The 21,515-nt window shown below is 31.3% G+C and overlaps 1 protein-coding gene across 1 annotated transcript; it reads left to right on the top strand.

Moving 5' to 3' along the window:
* Positions 1-15,712: 15,712 nt before the first annotated feature.
* LOC111028999 (GTPase-activating protein BEM2/IPL2) lies at positions 15,713-18,938 on the top strand. The gene is made up of 2 exons (XM_022307806.1): positions 15,713-16,703; positions 17,467-18,938. The coding sequence occupies exons 1-2, from the start codon at positions 16,250-16,252 to the stop codon at positions 17,514-17,516; spliced, it is 504 nt and encodes a 167-aa protein (XP_022163498.1). The 5' UTR covers positions 15,713-16,249; the 3' UTR covers positions 17,517-18,938.
* The last annotated feature ends 2,577 nt before the right edge of the window (positions 18,939-21,515 follow it).

Raw genomic sequence — 21,515 nt, 5'->3', positions numbered from 1 at the left:
AATATTATACTATAGATACCTATATCATGTTAGCCTAATACTGTATTATTTTAATATTATATTTATTGATCATCCCAGCTAGATATGTGTACAACCATAACCTATAATACAACTATAGGTACACATTGGATAGTAGGTAATTATATATTTTTTTTTACGTAGGGACACCTGCATGCATGTATGTGGGATGAGACAAATTAAAGATAAATTGTACTGCATAAAAATGTTTCGAAAAAATAAACTAAAACGGGTTATTTACAGCTGGCACTGTTGTCAGTAATGATAAATTTTAAATTCAATTTTAGAAAGAACAATACATCCAAGTAGGTAGTTGGTTTGCGGATGATTGCAAATTGCAATATTGATGTTCCTATCCAAGCTAATCTACATGCATAATTTTTAGAGTTGTACAATAATTATTTAACGAAGGGTACAACGGAAATGTATTAGTTGCCTATATATTATAGATTTTATTTAAAATCCCAATTTTTAAAAAATCTAAATGTCTTGTAAAAAAATAATTTACTGAGAAAAAAGGTGCTAATGTATCTGAAAAAGTCAGTCTTTGTATAAAATATAATACAAAATTTAAACACATTATTAATAATAACATGAATAAAATGTATAAAAATGTTATTGTTGCATATTTAAAAAATATTTTTTCAATAAAATGGGTAGGTACACACTTTTAATGTTTATTGCAATAAAATCGATTCCTTTATGATAGTAAAATTCTTTTTATTTTTTATATAATTATTATTAATAACAATTTAATATAAAAATATAAATTTTTTTTTTATAACTGTTACTCATAATTATTCCGATATTATCTATATAGTAAGTATAATGAAAATATTGTTGATTGGAGGATAAATCATAGTTAATAATAGAATAGTATTGGCACTTCATAAATATTCATAATTAATTAAGAAAAAAAGGTTTCATGCTGCAGGGTGACCGGTCAGTGGCACGGTCCACTACAAGGGCTGGTTGTTAGAGTTGGGCATTAATCAGTTACAAATTATATCAAAGTTATGTAATCGAGTTATATTTTTAGCTTGTAATAATTTATGCATTTTTTTCTTCTCAAAAAAGTATATATGATAATAATTGTAAATGGATTTAAATTTCAAACACAACATTATGTGATACTTCATACAGTGAACTAGGTACCTTACTTGTTTTTCATTATCTGTAGTCTTTACCTTTCATACTAATAAGTACCTAGGTAATATTACAAAATTGTAAAGATAAGTACTAATAAGTGTTGTTGGTTGTAACTGATAAATCTATGTATAATTTAATCTTTTTTAATATAAAGGATTTGTAAATTGTAATATTGGTGTTCTCATGTATTATTAAGTATTTGAGTAATTAATGGTAATATAAAAGTCTAAAAGTGTGTAGGTAAGGGTGTGATCAGTATTTCATGTTAATATAATGATATTTTATTATTTTTACCATTATAAATGTATATATTTTATTTAAGTTTTATGCTCTAAAGTAAATACCAGTTGGGTTTTTTTATTTTTTATTAATATTTTAAATTTTTAATACATTTTAACTTTAATACATTTAAATTTCAGTTATAGCGGTATACTAAATACTTATAGCTTATAAGTTATAAGTAATAACTTGCAATTTGCATAAAACATTTTCTCGTAAACCTATTACGAAGACAAATATTTACTGTTTAGTAGTGTAGGCGAGTCCGCATAATTTCCCCGAAGAAATTATCATAAATAATTTAGTAATTTGTAACTTATTAAAATGTGACAAAGGTGCTATATAACTGTTACAGTTATCGATTGCCTACCTAATATCTTATACCTATGTCAAAGCCCGAAGGTAGGTACACAATTTCATACTTAAGTTTAAGTGTAACTATTATAAACTTTGAACTTGCAACCAGTTACAACTAATCAAATTGTCGAATTTTCACAGAAACCAGAGAAAAATGTCAAGTTCCCAGATAACCTTTACGAAGCTATAGGGCCCTATGCTAACACAGAAAAAATAATTCCCTTAAAAAAAAATTGAAATGCCCAACTCAATATTATTTTAGTTCATTCTAAAAATCTCTCTATGTACATAATAATTTTAACTTAAACTATAATTGCAAGCTAATAACATATATGTTCTATGTCGCTGATGCTGTAACATATACATAAAAAAAAACTAATCAAGTATCTTGCCCAATGCAATATAAATATATAATGTAGGTGCCTGGTACACAAACTGTAGCTGCGCAAATACAAAGAAAAAACCGAGTGCTGAAACACCTGAAACCCTCAGTTTTTATAGTTAGTATTGTAATAACTAATAATACATTGCAGAAGCTTCGCCCTCCACAATCATCAGTCCTATAATAATATTATGTTTAATGAATAGTTAGTACTATAGATAATGAAAAGAAAGAAGAGTCGCAAAATCGATGTATGTAGTATGTACCCACATTTAATGCTGTGATAACCTCCCCCCCCCCGGCTTTTAGAAAATAAAATATGCAATTAAAATTACCAAAATATGCAGTTAAAATTGTTTGTATTTGAAAAATAATCAATGCTTGACTTGGAAAGAAAATATAGTTATTTGATAACACAAATACGAAATCTGTATAGGTAACCCACACCCTTCATTTCACCTTCCAATATATTACCAAAGACCAACAAACATTTCATAACTTATTAGATATATTTACAAATTTTTTCAACCGTGACCTTAATATAAAGTTATAAAAATATGTAATATTATTCATCTAAAGTGGCTAAAATCTGTCCTAAGTTCCATAATTATGACAAAAAACATGTAAATGCTAAGCTAACACGATAGGAAATGCCTACCTTACAGCAAAACTAAAAAAATTAATCTAACAGTGTATGCAATCATATTTTATTATTTCTGCAGACTTAATTAAAAAAATTCTATAAATATCTGCAGTTATTCCCTTCAAAATCCACGTTGACAGAAGAACACTAGAATACACTAGAATATCTGAATATATTCTTAAGGTTCCCTTGTACCTCCCCCTCACAAAAAGTCTAGCGCTGGACCTAACTCAGATATGTATTGATCGATACCACTATTATTTAGTATTTTACGGTAGTTCGTTGTACTCAGTTACATGATGCCAAGCATCTAATTTAGATACAAAATAACATTGACCACTTCCTATTTTTTAATAATTCTTAATATAATATAGAATCTATACATCATTAAGTTTCTAATAATTTCACGATCTTCGATAGAAATTCAGTTAATTAATTGAAAAAAACTTCTTAAATAAAGGTAATTTATTTTGAAAATTATTTTTCAAATAATTAAAATCGTTAAATTAAACGTTATCCAAACATGATATTGGCCTACAATATTACGTTAATAACAATAATAAAATTCTGCACTAATATACGAACAAGTTTTTAAAAAACAATTAAATATTCAAAGTTAAGGTTTAATTCGTTTCACCATTTCACTTGACAAATTGATATCTTGCATACAATAATGTATGACCATTAACCACTACAAAAAACATGCAAATTCAAGAAGTAATAAGCCATAATGTTGTGTTCTAAAAACTTAAAATGAAATAATGAAGATAAATATTATATAAAAGCCCACAAAAAGCGATATCAATTTTTAACATTGCAATATTTTATACCAATAAAATTTTAAGTTTTTTTTTGCTTTACGATGGTCAAGTTGAACGAAGGTCAAGGATGCCTACATGAATCGCATTATTCTATTTATACAACATAACTTGGACAAAGATAAACCTTCAAAATTGAGACACATGGTTTAAAACCGTCTCTATTCTTTGATGTATCTAGTATATTAGTGGGTATTTGTATTATAAATAAATCAGTGGTATATTTTTATGATCACTCTGAAAATATACCTAAAAAGTAAAAATATCTTATCAATAGAATTTATTGTAAAAGCTAAACATATAGGTATGATTAAAAAATTATAAATTCATTACCTAGTAAAATTATTTTTATTTAAAAAAACATTTTATATAAAATCAAATATTTTTTTGTTGAATTCGAAATAAATAACCATAGGCCTATAATAGATATTTAAAATTTTCACCAAATAATATAACTATTTTCTAGTTATTTCATAATATCTAAAATATAATGAATATTTTTGAGCTATTTATAGAGATTTTAAAATGCTGTTTAGTTTTTTTCGATAGTTTCATAACATTTTCAACAGCTTGAACATTTAAGAATATAAGCAAATAGAAATTTAAAATTATCAAAAATACTTAGGTAATAAATTGCAAATTATTTGAGTTATAATTTTAAAGTTTAATAGTTAAAGCTTGAAAATGTAATACAAGGTAATAATAGAATGTAAGATGGTATTATAGCATTCTAAAAATATAAAAAATACATCTGCACAATTTTTTACTAGATATGTAAGTAAAAATGTATATGAATTTGAAAGGTTTCAGCGAACGACAACAATTTTGCACTAATAATTATAGTTATTTTGTCGTAATTCAATTTCTGAATGTTTTTGCTATTTTTGTAAACATATTGGTGTTTTGGTGCTGTTTTTGCTAAATTCAGCAATTATCATTAATGCTGCCTTTTTTATGGAATAGCGACTCGAATTTTTCACGTATGTTCCCCAGCCCCGCACCAATTTCAAATCGTCCACATTTTTCTACTCTAATATTTAGCACATATTCAATCACATTATGCAGGATTTGTACGACCGTTTCCAAAATGTGTACGACACTGGTTTACCCCATGGATGTGGCAAGGGAAACGCCCCACATAATAAAACCCAACAAAACTTTTCTACTCCAATATTTAATACGTGATTTACAACATGAAAAAAGTTGGTTTTCCGCGTGGGTTGGGCTGGAAAAACATCTCTCTCGCCTCGCCCATAGAAAATTATAAAATCCCGTTAAACCAGTGTCGTACAAATTTCGGAAACTGTCTAAATAATGCATGCAAACGACGTGCTTAATATTGGCGTAGAATAATTTGGACAATTTGAAATGGGTGGGGCTGTGAAAATGTACAAGAGAACTCCGTTTTGGACCGTTGTGCGTTCAACATTGCCTTGCCGTTGTAAATGTACAAATGCTACGTGGCTAAATTTGTTCAGTGTAATTTTATGTGATTGCCGTGAGATAAAATTATATTGATTTTTTTTTTCCAAATAATAACAGATGATTGTGTGTTACCTTTTTAACTGATGCAGGACGTGCATAAAATCGCTTACACTCTACATGAGCTTAAATAAGCACGATAATTATCCATGTGTTACGCGTGTGGTACATGGTCTTCATAAGGTAGCGGAAGAATAAGATAATGGACAATATAGATCTCGGACCGTCAGTAAACTTATGATATCCATATCTAGTGTGAAAGAAAGTTTAACAAAGCTACAAGTCGTGATGATCTTCTCAAATCTGAAGCCCCACCTATAGTTTACATCCAAAACCAGTAATTATACCCATTAGGGTACAATTGTAGTTGGGGCTAACAAAGTAACATATATATGCGATCATTCAATGAAGGACAATAAAATGATAACAATAAAAAGCGGTAAAAACATTTTTTTTTCCTCAAAAATGTTGACTTTTAGGCAACGACCTATAAATATATAAATAAAATATTTTCAAAAAGGTGAATAGTTTTTGTGTTATAGATACAACCAAATGTTAGTACATGTTTGACATTAAATATTTAAAATTTAAATACATATAATATGAATATAATATATTATAATATGATTATGCTTTACTTATAGTTTAAATTATTCACTGTCATCCATAAGTACATACATATTATAACACACTATACAGCTACTATACACATATAATTAGTTTTTATTGTTTGTAAATTGTTGCAATTCATTATTGATATTTAGTTACCAAAGTATAATTTTAGTGTGAGCATATTTGTTCGGTACTTCGGTAAATATTTATTTTTAATAAGGCCTTCGTGTAAAATATGTTAAATTGTGTTTTATGAAATGAAATTTCATCGAAAATAATTATTTTTACAAACTCCTGTATGTCTATACTTATTAATTATTAAGTATTACCATTGATTATATAATCAATGGTATTACCTAATTAATTATTGTTTATATTAGATTATTTAAAAAAAAATGTAACATTTTGAGTTTTTATACTGCAGAAAAGCAGTGTTACTATTATAATATAATTATTATTTACATACATTACCATAATCAATATGCAGGTACACCGTATTACATAAGTAAGCATTGGGAATATCGAAGTACCTATGTATATGTCATACTAGATACAGTTACTAGGTACTTACTTCCTACTGGAATACTAACTATATATTCATCAAGTAGACACCTTGGTATACTTAAGTATTTTTTTTGAACTTACTTACACCTTAACCTTATAGATTCCAAAAAAATCCTACAAACTACCAGCATCGTGGTAAACACATACGACTTTAGTCTCTAGTCAAAGCTGTCTACCCAATGAAATAATTTATTAATATTTTCAAATTGAATGGACTGCTATATCCTACGGCTGTAGTGAGCGAAGCTAGACGAATAGATATACAATTATCCAAACATCCAGTCCCTGTGTGCTGCACTAACTATGCGCAGCTTATAGAGTTATATTTTAGTAATTATTTTTTAGATATATAAACTTTTCTTATTTAAACGATACGTTATAACTTATTGGTTATTATATATAGTTGTATAACCTTGTCTATACAACACGAATACATTTAATACGATCCTTCGAATATTGTTTGAGTTGAATTATAACTAGTTTCACGACCATCGTGTAAATCGTAATTTCCAAGCTTCATGAATATTGTGAAAAACGACTTTCATGTATGGCATCGATTTTGATTGATGGAGATTGGTGACGGACTGAACGTCAATAGGCACGGTAATACAAGTAACCGTTTAAAACAAAAAAACTATAACTAAAGTGACAGTTCGTCTTGTGTATGCGAACCGATAGGTAAAGCAGGTATAAAAACAGCGTTTCGGAATTTCTGAAGTAATTTTGGAGCAATCACGCCTTTGATGTAACAATATAGTATCTGCATAGTGTCTTATTGTACAGTAAATTGGATAAAACTATTTTTTCCTTTCGTAATTGGTTTTTGTTTTATTCATTTATATTTCTATCATTTTAATATGTATATAAATATAGCATAATAATAATTATAGATACTATACATTATCATGTTCACGTACCTATACAGACCACACTTCCACCGAACCTCAGTATGTCTCAATGACTCAATCAAAAACTTTTTGATCTGTTATAAATTAAACGTGATATGACTTTAAGATTTTTGGTAAATTATACGTGTATTTAGATAAGTACTGTATTGAATATTTAATACAAATTATATAAATTTCATTATATTGATTATTGTAGTAAGTAAAAGTGTACAACAAGCATTTGACAATTGTAAAGGTAGGCATCTCAATGCATTGACAAATTAACAACTTGTATTGAGCATCACAAATTCTAGAGACTGCGTCTGTAAACTTTATTTGCTCTAATGATTGAGTAACACAATTTCAAATCAGGGAATTTACGATCAAGTAATTACACAAATGCTAAAATAATATTTTATAGTAAAGTAAGTACGTGATTATGTAAGTATTACTCAAAAGGTTTATACTATAGGACATAGGTACTATAAAATATAAATTGTCATTATCTTAATAGTCCATAAGTACGGGTAGAATAATAGAATATACGCAATATACCCAGGTTCATACCCAATATATAATCGTTTATGTTTTAACTTTAAAGGCACAGCAGCACTATATTTGTATTAATCAATAATTACAAAATCATAAAACAATTTTAAAATCAAAGGAATAAAAAAAAAAAATGTAATAAAGTAGTATTCGATACTTCAGTAGCACAAAAAATATTTCGAGTACCTTAAAAATAAAAGTATTCAAATTCACAAATACTTTACAACACTACTTACAGCTATAGTAAACAATAGACATTTTAAAATGCGAAGGACGATAGCAGTACCTTCACACCTGTGATAATCTATGAATTATTTATATACATAGACATAAGACATCAGAAAATATAAGGAAACACGTGCTTACGATTAAGTATATCGTATATCGTATAATCGTTCACACCGCACACACAATATGTGGTTTCTGTACCATGTATGTATACAATATTGTACAATAATGAATAAATTGATTTTCAGTATAGTAATCAATAAATTATTATAAAACTATTGAAAACGTTGAAACTATTATACATTTTTAGATAGTAATCGAAATTAAAAATGTTTATCTTTCATTTTCCTTAAATAACAATATTATGAGTTATGAAGTATATAGCTTTTACATTATTATAATGTATTAATGTATACATATCTAATACAAGGTGACCTATCAACCACTTATACAATTTATTATTTTATACCTTGTGCATTTGTTCAAATTCTGAGTTTTGGAATTTGTAAATATATTTAAAGACTATATCTTTAAGTACTTAGATTTTTATGCCATTTAAGGGATGTCCTGTGGTGCGTGGTGATATAAATTATTATTTTCAAATGAGAACTACATATAGTTTTAGAATTATTGAAATGTAGAATACTTAATATGGATAAATATTAAAGTCCTTAATAAAATATCAAATAAATTTCAATTTAGTTACTATACTCTGACAGTTTTTAGAATTTTTAAAGTATTAATATAAATTATTATAATTTTTAAATGATCATGGGCCCCCATATTTTCCAACTTATTATCAAAGAGACAAGTGTATTGTACACAAGTTTAGCAATTCAACAATTGCTCATAGGAATTTTGATTTGGGTTCATCAATAATAATATATTGTCAAAATGAGTTTATAAATATGAGGGGGGGAGGTAAGTAAGCATGATTTATGAATCACCCTGTTTATTATCCTTGGCGTTCAATAATTTAAGTTTAAACTGTAATAAAATTTAATTAAATAATATCATAAGTTTTTAATTATTACTAAAATAACGATTAAATGAAAAGTTAAAACGAACAAAAATAAATATATTAATGCAAATATGTACTAGCAACTAGCTATTAATAGGTATACCATAAGTACGTATATAATTATATGTATACAGGGTGTTTCACCACGCAAACTCACCCCAATGTTTTCCTTTAATAATAATTAATGTACTCGAATTCTGATTTTTAGAATTTTTAAATACATACTCAGGGGCCATTTTTTTTAAAATGTTTGAATTTTTTTTTACTACTTAAGAAGTGTCCGGTGCAAACTTCAGTTTTAAAATCAGAACCCCTTTTGTTAACTGTAAATTATTTAGTGAATATTTTTTCGGAAAATTTGTATGTACTTAATTCAACATTTGATCGAGTAGTTTTTTAGTTGCTGAAATATTTGTGGTAAGAAAAGTAGTCATTAAAAATGTTTTCACAAAAATGTAAAATAAATATAATTTGAGATACAATATTGTACTTGGACCATTTTTAAACCATGAATTTGTATAGATTTATATAAATTACTAAGATATTGAAACTTAAAATCACCATAGCCTAAAAATTTTCCAAATCCAGTATAATCCATAATATAATATATCATGGACCTATTATCATTAGTATATAGGTAAATAGTTAAATAACTCAAAAACTAATCGTACGTATTTTGATTCCGATACGTTTACGTTTTCAGAAAAATGATCCACTAAATAATTCACAGTAGAAAAGGGGTCTCAATTGAAAAACAAAAGTTTGAATTTCTATAGGACACTTCTCAAATAGTACAAAAAAATCCTATTGGTTTAAAAATATGGTGTTTGAGTATATTTAAAAATTCTAAAAATCATATATTTTGAACAACTACATTTTAGAATAAAAGGGGGTGAACATGCTCGGTGAATCACCCTATGTATAAATGTGGTAGTGGTTAGGTGCAGGGTAACACAATGTTATAATATACGATTATATTATGTTGCATAACATTAACACTTTTATATTTAAGTAAAAAAATTATCTTCTATTGTTTTAAAGTTTTAAACAGTTTAGTTCTTTAGCTATTACCTTAGACTCATTAGTTCATATAATTAATATAGGCAGTAACAAGTAGGTATTATAAAAAGCTTAGGTATATTAAATTAAATATTATGTGATTATATTTTATTTATGTGGATACATCATATAAATTATAATACTATTATCATAGTTGTTTTTATGTATAAACTTTATCATTACCTAATTAAGTATTACTTCATTATTTATTTAACGAAAATGATTAATTATTTTTAATTTCTAAAATGAGATAATGATTATTTGTTATCATCTCGCGAACATAAAATAAAATAAAAATGTTAGTTATCAATGCATATTCTGATAATGGTTTTAACTCATAGCAAACTATTTTTAATAACGTTGCATATTTTTATCTATAATAAAAGTAATTATAATTATAAAAAAAAGTTATTTTTTAAATACCTAGGTAACTTTTATTATAAATAGCCAAATAGGTACCTAGATGTACCTATGTTAAATTTAAATATATAGTTACAAACTAATGATTATTTCTATAGTGATTGATAATAGTCAGGTGTATCATGCACTTGAATCATTCGTAACAGTATTTCCAATCGTAAAAAGAGGTTAACTTTTAAAATGTCATTTGTTTATTTAAAATGACAAAACACACCGATAACCAAAAATTAGTATAGGTATTAGGTGCGTCATCACATTATTCACATTGCAATATTATATACTATAATACTATACAATTATGCTATTTTAATCTGTGATTAATTAATAGTATACGTAAGAGACGAAATAAAATATAAATAGTTCCTATGATTCACTGAACATTGTCAAATCATTAACAAATCCTTTTCAATAAACGCACGCACATAGCTGACCGTACTGAAAAAATGAACAAAGCGATTTTTCGAATGTTGCGAACGGAATATTTCTATCGCATCTGCACCGTCTGTGGGTCTTTATATTTTATGCAAATCGTTTTTAGTGTAGGTAACTAACTATATTATACTATTATAGTATTATCTACTATTACAATATATACGTTTTGTACGAGTGGACGCCAACCTGTCGACGGGCGACGACTAAATATTCACGATTCACACGTACTGTGCACGGAGTATGATATTAATATAATAGTAAGTAAGTATATAATATAAGTAATGTAACATACGAAACACACACAATTTGCCACATAGACACAACGAATATATTAATATATAATATATTAAATGTAATTCACGACCTCATACTTGAAAACTTCACAGGCGTGCATCAATATATAGTACACACAATATGGACAGGCTTGAAGTTCAACAATACAACGAATGTGTGCAATTCAACACGATATATAAATATAGAGAGAGCCCATCTACTCGACAATATCATCTACGTTATGAGTTGTGACGTTAAAATGAAAAACGAAAATAATATAATGCGAACATCGCACGTGTACAACTGTACAGTAACTGAATACCTAGGAAAATCGTCATTCGAATGCATATTGCATATAAATATATAACACACAATGGTGTAAAGTATGGATAAGGTAAATGGATTCGAGTGTATACTTACATTTACTAAGTACTGAATTTTCAAAAAAAAACCTTTCGAAGTGCCCCAAATTCTTACCTTTATAATTGATAATGGGTCAATTAGTTTTAATACTTAAAACAACAGAGAAAAACGGATTCTTCTGAACATTCATCAATTTTCCGTAATATGAAATGATTGGGAGCGTAGCGAGCACTATAGTCTTTAAATATTTCTTTGCCAATGGCCGCCATCTAAATTGTCCTACTATACCGGAGCTTGCGGACTGTATAACCATAGTCGTCTGCTCCTAATCATCGGGAACTGTCACAATGAGTAAATAGGCAAAAATTGATAAATACAATGAAACATTATTATATTATCTCCAATAGTGGTGATTAAATAATACAAGCCACGCGATGCGTATACCGTATACGTATAGTATAATATTATGTCGAATAGCTCCACGTATCACTGACAAAATAATGTACAATATAAAAATACTAATATATTTTATGTTAAAATCTCGAGTTTATACTTGTATGTGGGAGGGGGGAGCGGTAACATACTTATGTTCGATCCGGAAATGCACGTGCATTGGCATTTAGGATATTATATAGTTTGTATACATAAAATAATTATTGGATGGCACGAAGGTTCTAATAGCAATCGGTTAAACGTGTGGAAATGAATAAATGAACGACTCTTTGAAGTAAGACATAGTCGCCTCGTTCTCATATCACTATTTATCTCCTCTCACTCGCATTTTGGTTAATAATCCGTTACTTTTATAGTCAGTGGCCCGTCCCCTATAGTCTCTGCGTGGATCGTGTCGTCTACTCGTCCATCTCTCTTCCGCAAAATCCCACGAATTATTTCGGTTTCAGTTATTTTCGTACAAACTGCACGCGTCGGCGTCGCACTGGCGCCCGACTTCGCGTGCATACTATTATATTTTATATTATTATCACTGTGTGCACTGTGTATGCGCTGTATATCCGCCAAAGGGTTATTCGTCACACGCCCGTGGTCTCTCGTCACTTCCCGTCACGTATGTTGTTTTTTCCGCACACGACCGAAAATGCTGCCAAAACGATTACTGTAAAAATATGCAAAAATCGGTACTTTCGCGTATAAACCGGCTCCGCCCCGCCCGACGAGTACACGTAGGAACACGTGGACATTTTTTTAATCTTACGATTTCACTTACATTAGTTTTTTTTAACCAATTATATGAGTTCGTCGACCGGAATCCTGGACGGTGTCGATGGAGTAAAATAGTATGTTCTATTAATGAAGGTGGGAATGTGACAAATCGAAATCTCGGTTTCGGGAATTACAGTAACAATGCTTATTACTTTATTAGTATAAATTATCATGTTATGTAAATTGGACAAATTATTGGCATACTAAAGCATATACGTAGGCACATAGGTATATAAGTGCGTAGTAGTGTAGTACGCTATATCGTTTCGTCATTTTTAATTGAAACCACGTTGACCCAAATATTGAGCACATCGTATTTTTTTTTGTTTCCCAGACTTCAATTCATGCACATCGTAATATTTTATTTCCCACTTTCCCAGACATCAATTATTTATGTCATTCATAAACATGCATTTCACCGTAGCACCGTACAACTAGTTGTGTGGGTAATTTCGCTGTATTTGTGTTTGCAATTTTATAAAGCAATATCTCCAGGGTTTTTGAAGACATAATTGAAGGTCTATGCATTATTTATTTAAGAATATTATACGTTATTACCGATTATTAGTCACATAATAATTTTTACTGTATTATACACTATATTATGACCGAAAGCAGTAGTCGTGTATTGCGTCACTATTTCAGACTATATCCAAAGGATATTATACATATTATACATATCTCGAGAAAAAACATATAAAAAATTAATAATAGGTAAGTAATATTGGTGCTTCATATACTTGTTGCGTTTTCAGCGATAGAGATTACGGATGTTCAATAAAACATTGCAAATACTGGAGGGTCTCGGTTTTCTTTTCGCCGATATTATAGCGAATCATAATCTAAACTATCATAATATTTTATGTTTAAAAATTAAATGTTCACTCGTATTGCTCACAAACGGATTTTGTTTACGGAAAGCAACAAAAACGTGCACCTGCTCAGTGCTCATTCGTGCCACAAGTTCGGAGAATATTCTAGAATCTTAATAATTGTGCCGTCGTAATGCTGTGCGTGTGCACATTCATTAAAGTATTAAACGGTGGACATTATTATCGGATACTTTTACTTTTATATAATAATTATTAAACTTTCCCCCGTGTTTACGGGTTTATGGATCTGAGTTTGGGTTTGTGTGTCATCGTTACGATAGCAATAATAATACGTATCAACTATCAACACCATAAGTATAGATTTCATATAAATAATATTATAAATGCTTTATGTGGAACGTTAGCAAGGTCGGATGAAATCGGAAATTCGTCAGATTGCCACGTAGACAACAAAAAAAAGCCCGCCCGACCGACCGGAGCGGATCGAAAAAATGTATTATTCGTTTCTCGACGACGACGACCCAATTCTCGTTTGGTCGTCGCGCAATATCGAAGTATCAAACACGAAAATAATCGATCCGTGGAAACAGAGACGACGAAAATAATAATATCAACAATAAAACTATTATTTTTGTTTATTTTACTTCGTGTCCCTATTATGGACAATTGTAAATAAATGCAGTCAAGACATGTACTGCGACTGTCCCCCGAGTCGCGTACGATTCCAATATTATTGTTTTCCCAAACATTCGTGCAGGAACGTTTGTTATTTTGTCATAAATATTGTAATATTATCACAATTGAAGTTACGACGACGTGATATTTTAAAACAAAAACCACGAATCCCGCGTCGTGCTATAGCCTATAATATACCAACGACGGGCGAGAGACCGTTTCGCCGAGGAACGACACGGCCACGAAACGTAGCAAAATACCTATACAATATTATTCAAACGCAATACGTACTATTACAATAATATTATAATATAGCTATGAGCGGGGTCGACGGCAGAATACCGTGACATGTCACTCTTTCCGATTTCGCTCCGGACTTGGCGACCTGACGGTTTTTTCACGGCGGCGTCACGTTAGAGTAACAACGACGTTTTTCCGTGCACAGAGCACGACGGAAACGATACGCAAAAATCCAATGATAATGATTTCCCCATCGTTCGTCGGAAGTGCACGACGATGGCGACGACGACGAAGACGGCAGCGATGGCGGACGGGTGCTCCGAGAAAAACCACCATAACGATGAGTACGCTACGAGTCGCGGACAAAAATACGAAATACGAATAATACGCAGACGTATTTACTTGTTGTTCAACGGCGACGAGTGACGACGACGATGATCATAATAATAATACGAATAATCATATAATACGAGTGGAATATTCGACGCACGGCCACCGCCGCCGTCGGACATGACGGCCAGGACGGTTCACAGAACGTTCGGCTCACAGGCGTTTGGGAACCACTGGAATTCGGTTGGCCGCGGCGGTCGGCGGGCGGGCGCACGGGACTCGCGCGCGTACGCGTCGCGCCATCTGCCAGCACCGGGATCGAAATGCGGCCGACAATATTCCCCCACGGTACGGTGGCGGTGCAGTGCACGGGCGGTGGAGACCCGTCGTCGTAAAAAACGCCGCCGACGCCGACCCGTCTGGAGCGGAGGAGGGTAGAGAAAACCGTTGTTTCGCGACGGCGGTGTGGGGACGGGCGGTAAGCGGTTGCCACACGTGCACGCACGCACGTACGCCAGAGTCGGCGGTCGGCAAGGCAGCGAGGGGAGCGCCGCGGGGACGGTTCGGATCAATAACATCCAGACGACGAATGCCTAATGCCCCTCGCCCGCCCGCTGTAACCAACCGTGTTTTAGGACGCCGACCGACCGGTGTAACCGACGCGTCCCCGAGGCCACCGACGGCGACGGCGGCGGCGGGACGGGTTTCGTAACGTCGTCTCGGAGGGTGGGGTCGGCGCGGCGGTGAAGCGGACCTGGTCATGGTGGTGCGGTGAAGCGGGCCCGGTTTGTGGCGTGGCGGGTTCAGCGGTGCGGCGGTGCAGCGGGTGTGGTGCGGTGCGGTGTGATGGTGCTGTGGCGGCGGCGGAGGTGGTAACTCCCGCACGCACGGCGGAAAGGTCACACGGCCAAAGTGATTCTCATTCCGTTGCATTGCGTTGCACATAGTCACGACTCGCGCACCGTTCTTAACGTTCGACTCGTCCAGTGGAGTAAAATAGAGAAACGAAATCGGTAACGTTACAGAAACGTTTTTTTTTTTCTATAGATATAAGCGCGCGCGTATATAAACATAATATACGTCCTTATCCGAAATCGAATTTATAAATTCCCGCCAGTTGCCGACTGACTTGCATACCGGTAACAATCTATCAGTGCGAATTGATGATAATAATTTTAAATTATTTTATCGGTCCATAATAATTATTAAATATTGGAATCGTATTGGAATAACAATACGCATACGGACAGTGAAATAAAAAAGTATTGAAAAACGGAATAAAAGAAAAATCGTGATACGATTGTTGGACGGAAATCCATCGAATTTGTTATAAAATAGTTCGCTCCGAAGAGTAAAACTCGTCGTCGATTCCATATTTTTTTTTTTTCTGTGACACTTGCATAATACAAAAACCATGGCTTTCATGATGCCTGTTGTGAAAAATGATTACAATATTTACAAATCGAACCGGAACCGACGCATTTCCGAGTGTTCCAACGACAAGACGTCTGGCTCGTCAGCCTCGTCCTGCGGTGGCACCAGACGGGTGCACAGCGGTTCCCGGTCGGCCGACGGCCCGTCGCTGTCCACGTCGCCCGGCAGCGATTTTATGGTCGGCTCGCCGGCGCACCGGTCACTCGGTGGCGTGTCCAAGCAAACAGCTTTCCACCACGGCAGCCAGCAGCACCACCACGGGGTGGCCTCCAGAAACTCGTCCCGGAACTCGCAGTCCAGCCTGCAGAGCCCCGCCAAGTCATCGTCGTCGTCCTCGTCGCCGCCCAAGGTGTCGTCCACGTCGTCGCTGAACATGTTCCACTCAAAGCTCGTCGACAAGCTCAGACGGTCGCTAACGTCCAAGTCCAAAGACAGTGAGTGTCAGTCTCTAGATAAGAAAAATAAACCCAACCCTTACACGCCTTGCATGACCCATCCCCGGAGGAACAGCTTGAGAGGAACCAAGAACGTCAGGTTCGCTGTTCCAAATCCGGTGCGTCCATACATTTTAACGTGTTTCATTCCGACAAGTGTTGAAATTTAGGTGCTTATTTGTTTGTTTGCTATTTGAGCATACCAGGATTAGTGCATTATTAGTAATTGGCTTGTGACGACTAAACTTTTTTACGGTCTGTTTGCTGTGTCCCCGATAAACCCTACATTCAACACCATTGGCCCAACGTTCATTGTATTTGCTATGACCCAAATTTCATTGTATTCTCATGCTATTCAACTTTGTATGACGACAATTTAACCTTCTCCTTTGTAAAATTAATATAAACACTTTGTTGTTGTTATTATGTATAAGTATGTTACTTGTAAAGCTTCTGAAAGTATAAAAATCATTAACATTGTTGTAACCAATTTTTAAGTCTTATTGATGTTAATATTAATACCAAAATAATACAATCATCTCTTTAGTTATATTACCTACCAGCTATCACCTAGTATACAAACGTAGCCAGGTCTTATTTATAAATTCTTCCAGCATATACAACTCATTTTAACTTAAACAAATTAAAACATGTAATATGTTGAAACATTTTAATTATAATAAATAAAAAAAAAAAAACTTAAACAATTTCAATAACTTCTAGAGACTATTTTCTAACAATAGAATTTATGTGTGTTTTACAGATAGCACATCGACCGCATCCAGTAAAGATATTGCGAGGAGAAGATCCTGAGATATGGCCAAAGGCGACGACCATCAACGGTCAGTACCAAATCTGACTAGATCAGCAAAAAGCCGGCCAGTATCCAATATGGCCACGTCCTGTCCACTGGGCACCAATATTGCGCTATGACAAAATAAACAGTAAAAAGTCAAGAAACCCAACATCAAATCATAGTGTGCTCTTGTGTGCATGGGTAAGTGCCGGCACTTTGTTTAGAATAATAAATTATTTATTACACGAGTCGCATCTATTAAAATGCTGACTTTGTTTTTTTTTAAATGGATGCGTCGTGTGTTTTGGTTAATAATATAGAGTATTCTAAAAAATGTATAAATAATAGCCTATTTTAAGTTGATACCTAGCCTATATTATATAAAAAAATTATTAGTTACATTTTATATTATGTACATATTAATATTGACAGCTTATGGCTTATCTCAGCATTATGGTTTATTTTTAATATTATTTTTTAGTTCTTTATGAATACTACTATTTGAAAAATAAAAAAGGTACCCGACTAATTATAACTTAAGCCTATCAATCAATAGGGGACAAGGTCTTATAACCTTAATGTTTAATGTATTATACTATTGTTGAAAATGTCTTGATGTATTAACAGTGATCAAAAAATGAGGGTTTTTTTAAAATTAAGATACTCTGATAGTGTCAAATATAAAATCAATACAATTTAAATCCAACAGGATTCTAGGCAAGATTTAAAATAAATTACTTGGTAGGCTCTTATTGTTCTTTCTTACCAACCCGCCTACTTTAGTGTATAAATTAATGTATATAATATTTTATCAATACTTATGTAATTTGGGGGTACAATTTCATTCAAAAGCTTTTTTATAAAATATCACAGATCAAATATTTTTAAGATATATTGAAAAGTATTTATATAGAATATTTTGGCTGCAATAATTTATAACTCGCACTCCATAAGTCTGATTGACCAAATAAAATTAAAAATACCATATCACAAAATGTATTCTTTTGCAAATAATTTTAATGTAGTTTTCGTTCGTAAGGGGCAACATATGTCCTACCTGGATACTCAATGATAGACTGTACTTAAATTTGTTAGATGTTCATTAGGCTGTTACGTTGTATCATAAAGGGAAAATTATTTTAATGGGTTGGTAAGTTAAGTCTGATGCTCTGTTTTGTTTATAATAGGTAAAAATTAATCAACCATATATAATCTGTGATACGTTTGTTACTATTTTTTTAAGATATTCAGCTTTTATCTTTATTTATCTAGGTAAATAGGGTTTACTAAAACATGAAAATAAAAACTGTTATTGTTTTGGAGTTAGCTTAAAAAAAATACTATTATTACATTGGGCGCCTCATCGTTGATTCTAAATTATTCACTTTCAATGAACCAAACAAAAAATTGAAAAACTGTCATGATACTTTTGATTTATACACACATAACTCTCATATGCAATTATTCGTCGAAACAAATAGTTTCTTTAATCATATTAATTTTAACAAAGATAGTTATTTAATATAGTTTTAATTCATTAAACTGTAATAGTTATTTTGTTTTTATATTTAAAAATCAAGTACAAAACAACAACAATAAGAAACTATGTTACCATTCATTTTTTTATTTGAAAATGTGTGGATATCATAAATCTTGATTAAAATTGTTCATAGCATAACTACATTATTAATTAATACCTACCAAAATTATCATTATACTAGTTTATATTTGTGATGGCGCCCAAACTACAACAAAAACAATACTTGTCTAGAAACCATTATAAGTTACAATACTGAATGTGATAATAACTTGTCCTTTGAAATACAATAGTCAAAAATATTTGTTACGTTTAATTATATATTTTGATGAAAAAAAGAAACTAGTCTTTTTATTTTTTTTATTTTATTAAGTTATTTTCCTGTCATTTGTCTGATAGTACCAAAATAAATTTTATCACCGGTTTTTTTTCCAATAAAACAAAATCATTGAATTAGACTGATTGATAGACTAAATATTGTACACAGTATTAATATAACTGTTTTGGAACTTCAAAAAACTTGTACTTAATAATTGTCTTACAAAATTATGCTGTCTTACACTTAAATTATTTAAACTAAAAAAAAAATTGTTAAATTATCTTTATTTACCTTATTTTTATGTTTTTCTGTCTGTACGCAAAAAAAATTAATTCTATATAAGTCTATTTTATTGTATAATTGCCGGAAGAGAAAAATGTATTTTACATTTTGATTTGTAATAAAATCCTTAATTAATAAAATATTATTTTTTATTGTTCACTATGTTGTTTTATTTATTTCTTTCCTTAAATATTTCCACATAACCTATTTCTATAACATAACTCTTGTATTTGAATTCAAAAATATTACCTGAACAATGCATAGAGCTAACTTGGTTAGTTTCGTGTAAAATGGACCTTGGCACGACGTTATTATAGTTCCTACGTGAATTACAGAACAACCAGCGGTGTACCATATTATAATGGAACAGGAAATAAATCACGCGTCTGTGTGTATCCGTGATTTAAAAATAAAACTACAAGTCATTCAATTATTCACATGGTAATTTCACGACGATTCGACGGCGTTAGAAAATAAATCTTAAAAAATCCATTCATCGCCTGTGTTCGAGAAAAGGTCTTTGCAAACAGCAAATATCGATCTTCTTATATTATTGCGACGGATGAAAGTATTAAACATTTTCCATTATAAATTTTTGAATACAGAATATATTACGGGAAGGTATCCCCGACAGTGAAAATTCTTATGGTCGATAAAGTATTACTGTATTAGCTGCGGACTGCGGTCATCTAAACATTCTGAGCCAAACGAAGAATTGATGGTTTAACAGTGCAGATCCGTTGACTGTGTTCCGTACCTTATGGCTTCTGCACCTTTTTTAGTGTACGTATAGAAGTGTAGCTCTTTAAATGTTATATGTTCGAAAACAGTTTATAGATTTTAAATTGAACAAACATTAAAATATGTCGGTGATACCTTTCAACTGTTTCAGGCGTTTTGTTTAGAATTTTCTATAATAGTTTTCCGAAAAAATTGTGGTGAAAACGTATAATGGAGTTAAAAATAATCTTAAGTACGGTTGTTCATAATATGTCTCATATTCTAACAATTTATGCTAATGAATTTTTAATATTATTGTACTGAGTATTTAGTAATCATTAGAGCAAAGGTCAAAGGATGAATGATGATTGTTATTAGTTAGTAGAGTAAATTGCTATATGGTTTGCTAGGTCTTTAGGGAAGAACCCTGTACCCAAACGGCTTTTAGACAATATTCGTCTCTATATGCGAGAGTCCTATAATAGTACGAAATCTATAACTGCAGACTGAATGACGTGTACCTAACAGAAAGCGAAAGCTATCTGATCGCAAAGAATATATCCCATAATATTACGATCGCAATAATTAGTTTAAAGTTTAAACACTTCAAAGTATAACTAATAACAATCAAAAAAAAAAAAAATAACACAAACACAAACATTTACGTCATACCTGTATGAAGCACCAATAATAAATAAGTCACCAGTACTTAGGTACTTATTTTCAAGTTTCTACAGTAGGTACTTCTGATGGCACGTTCTTATACTTTATCATTGAGGATTGCGATTAGGTAACACGAATACCTGGCAGCTACATCTAAATGCATTCATTTTTATTAATCAAAAATGACTGAGAGTTGTAAAAATGTTTAATACATTTTACTACGAAAACTATAAAATATTCCAACCCATACATTTTTATACCTAAGCACAAGGTAAGTATTTATTTGATTGATTGGAGGTTTTTTTAATTTAATTTTGTTTGATTTCGTTTATCATATTAATTCAATTAAATATAGACAAATACATACTCTTAAAAAAAATCAAATACCTTCGTTTATTGTATTTTGTATATTTTTACCCATATATAATCTATGTAAGTGCCTAGATAATGTAATTTTTTTACCATACAAAACAATTCCATTTTATTAACTTATTA

Source organism: Myzus persicae, unplaced genomic scaffold, assembly GCF_001856785.1.
Source record: "Myzus persicae strain clone G006 unplaced genomic scaffold, MPER_G0061.0, whole genome shotgun sequence".
NCBI lineage: Eukaryota > Metazoa > Arthropoda > Insecta > Hemiptera > Aphididae > Myzus > Myzus persicae.
The sequence above is the reverse complement of the archived record's forward strand: the minus strand, read 5'-3'. Positions and strand labels throughout refer to the sequence as shown.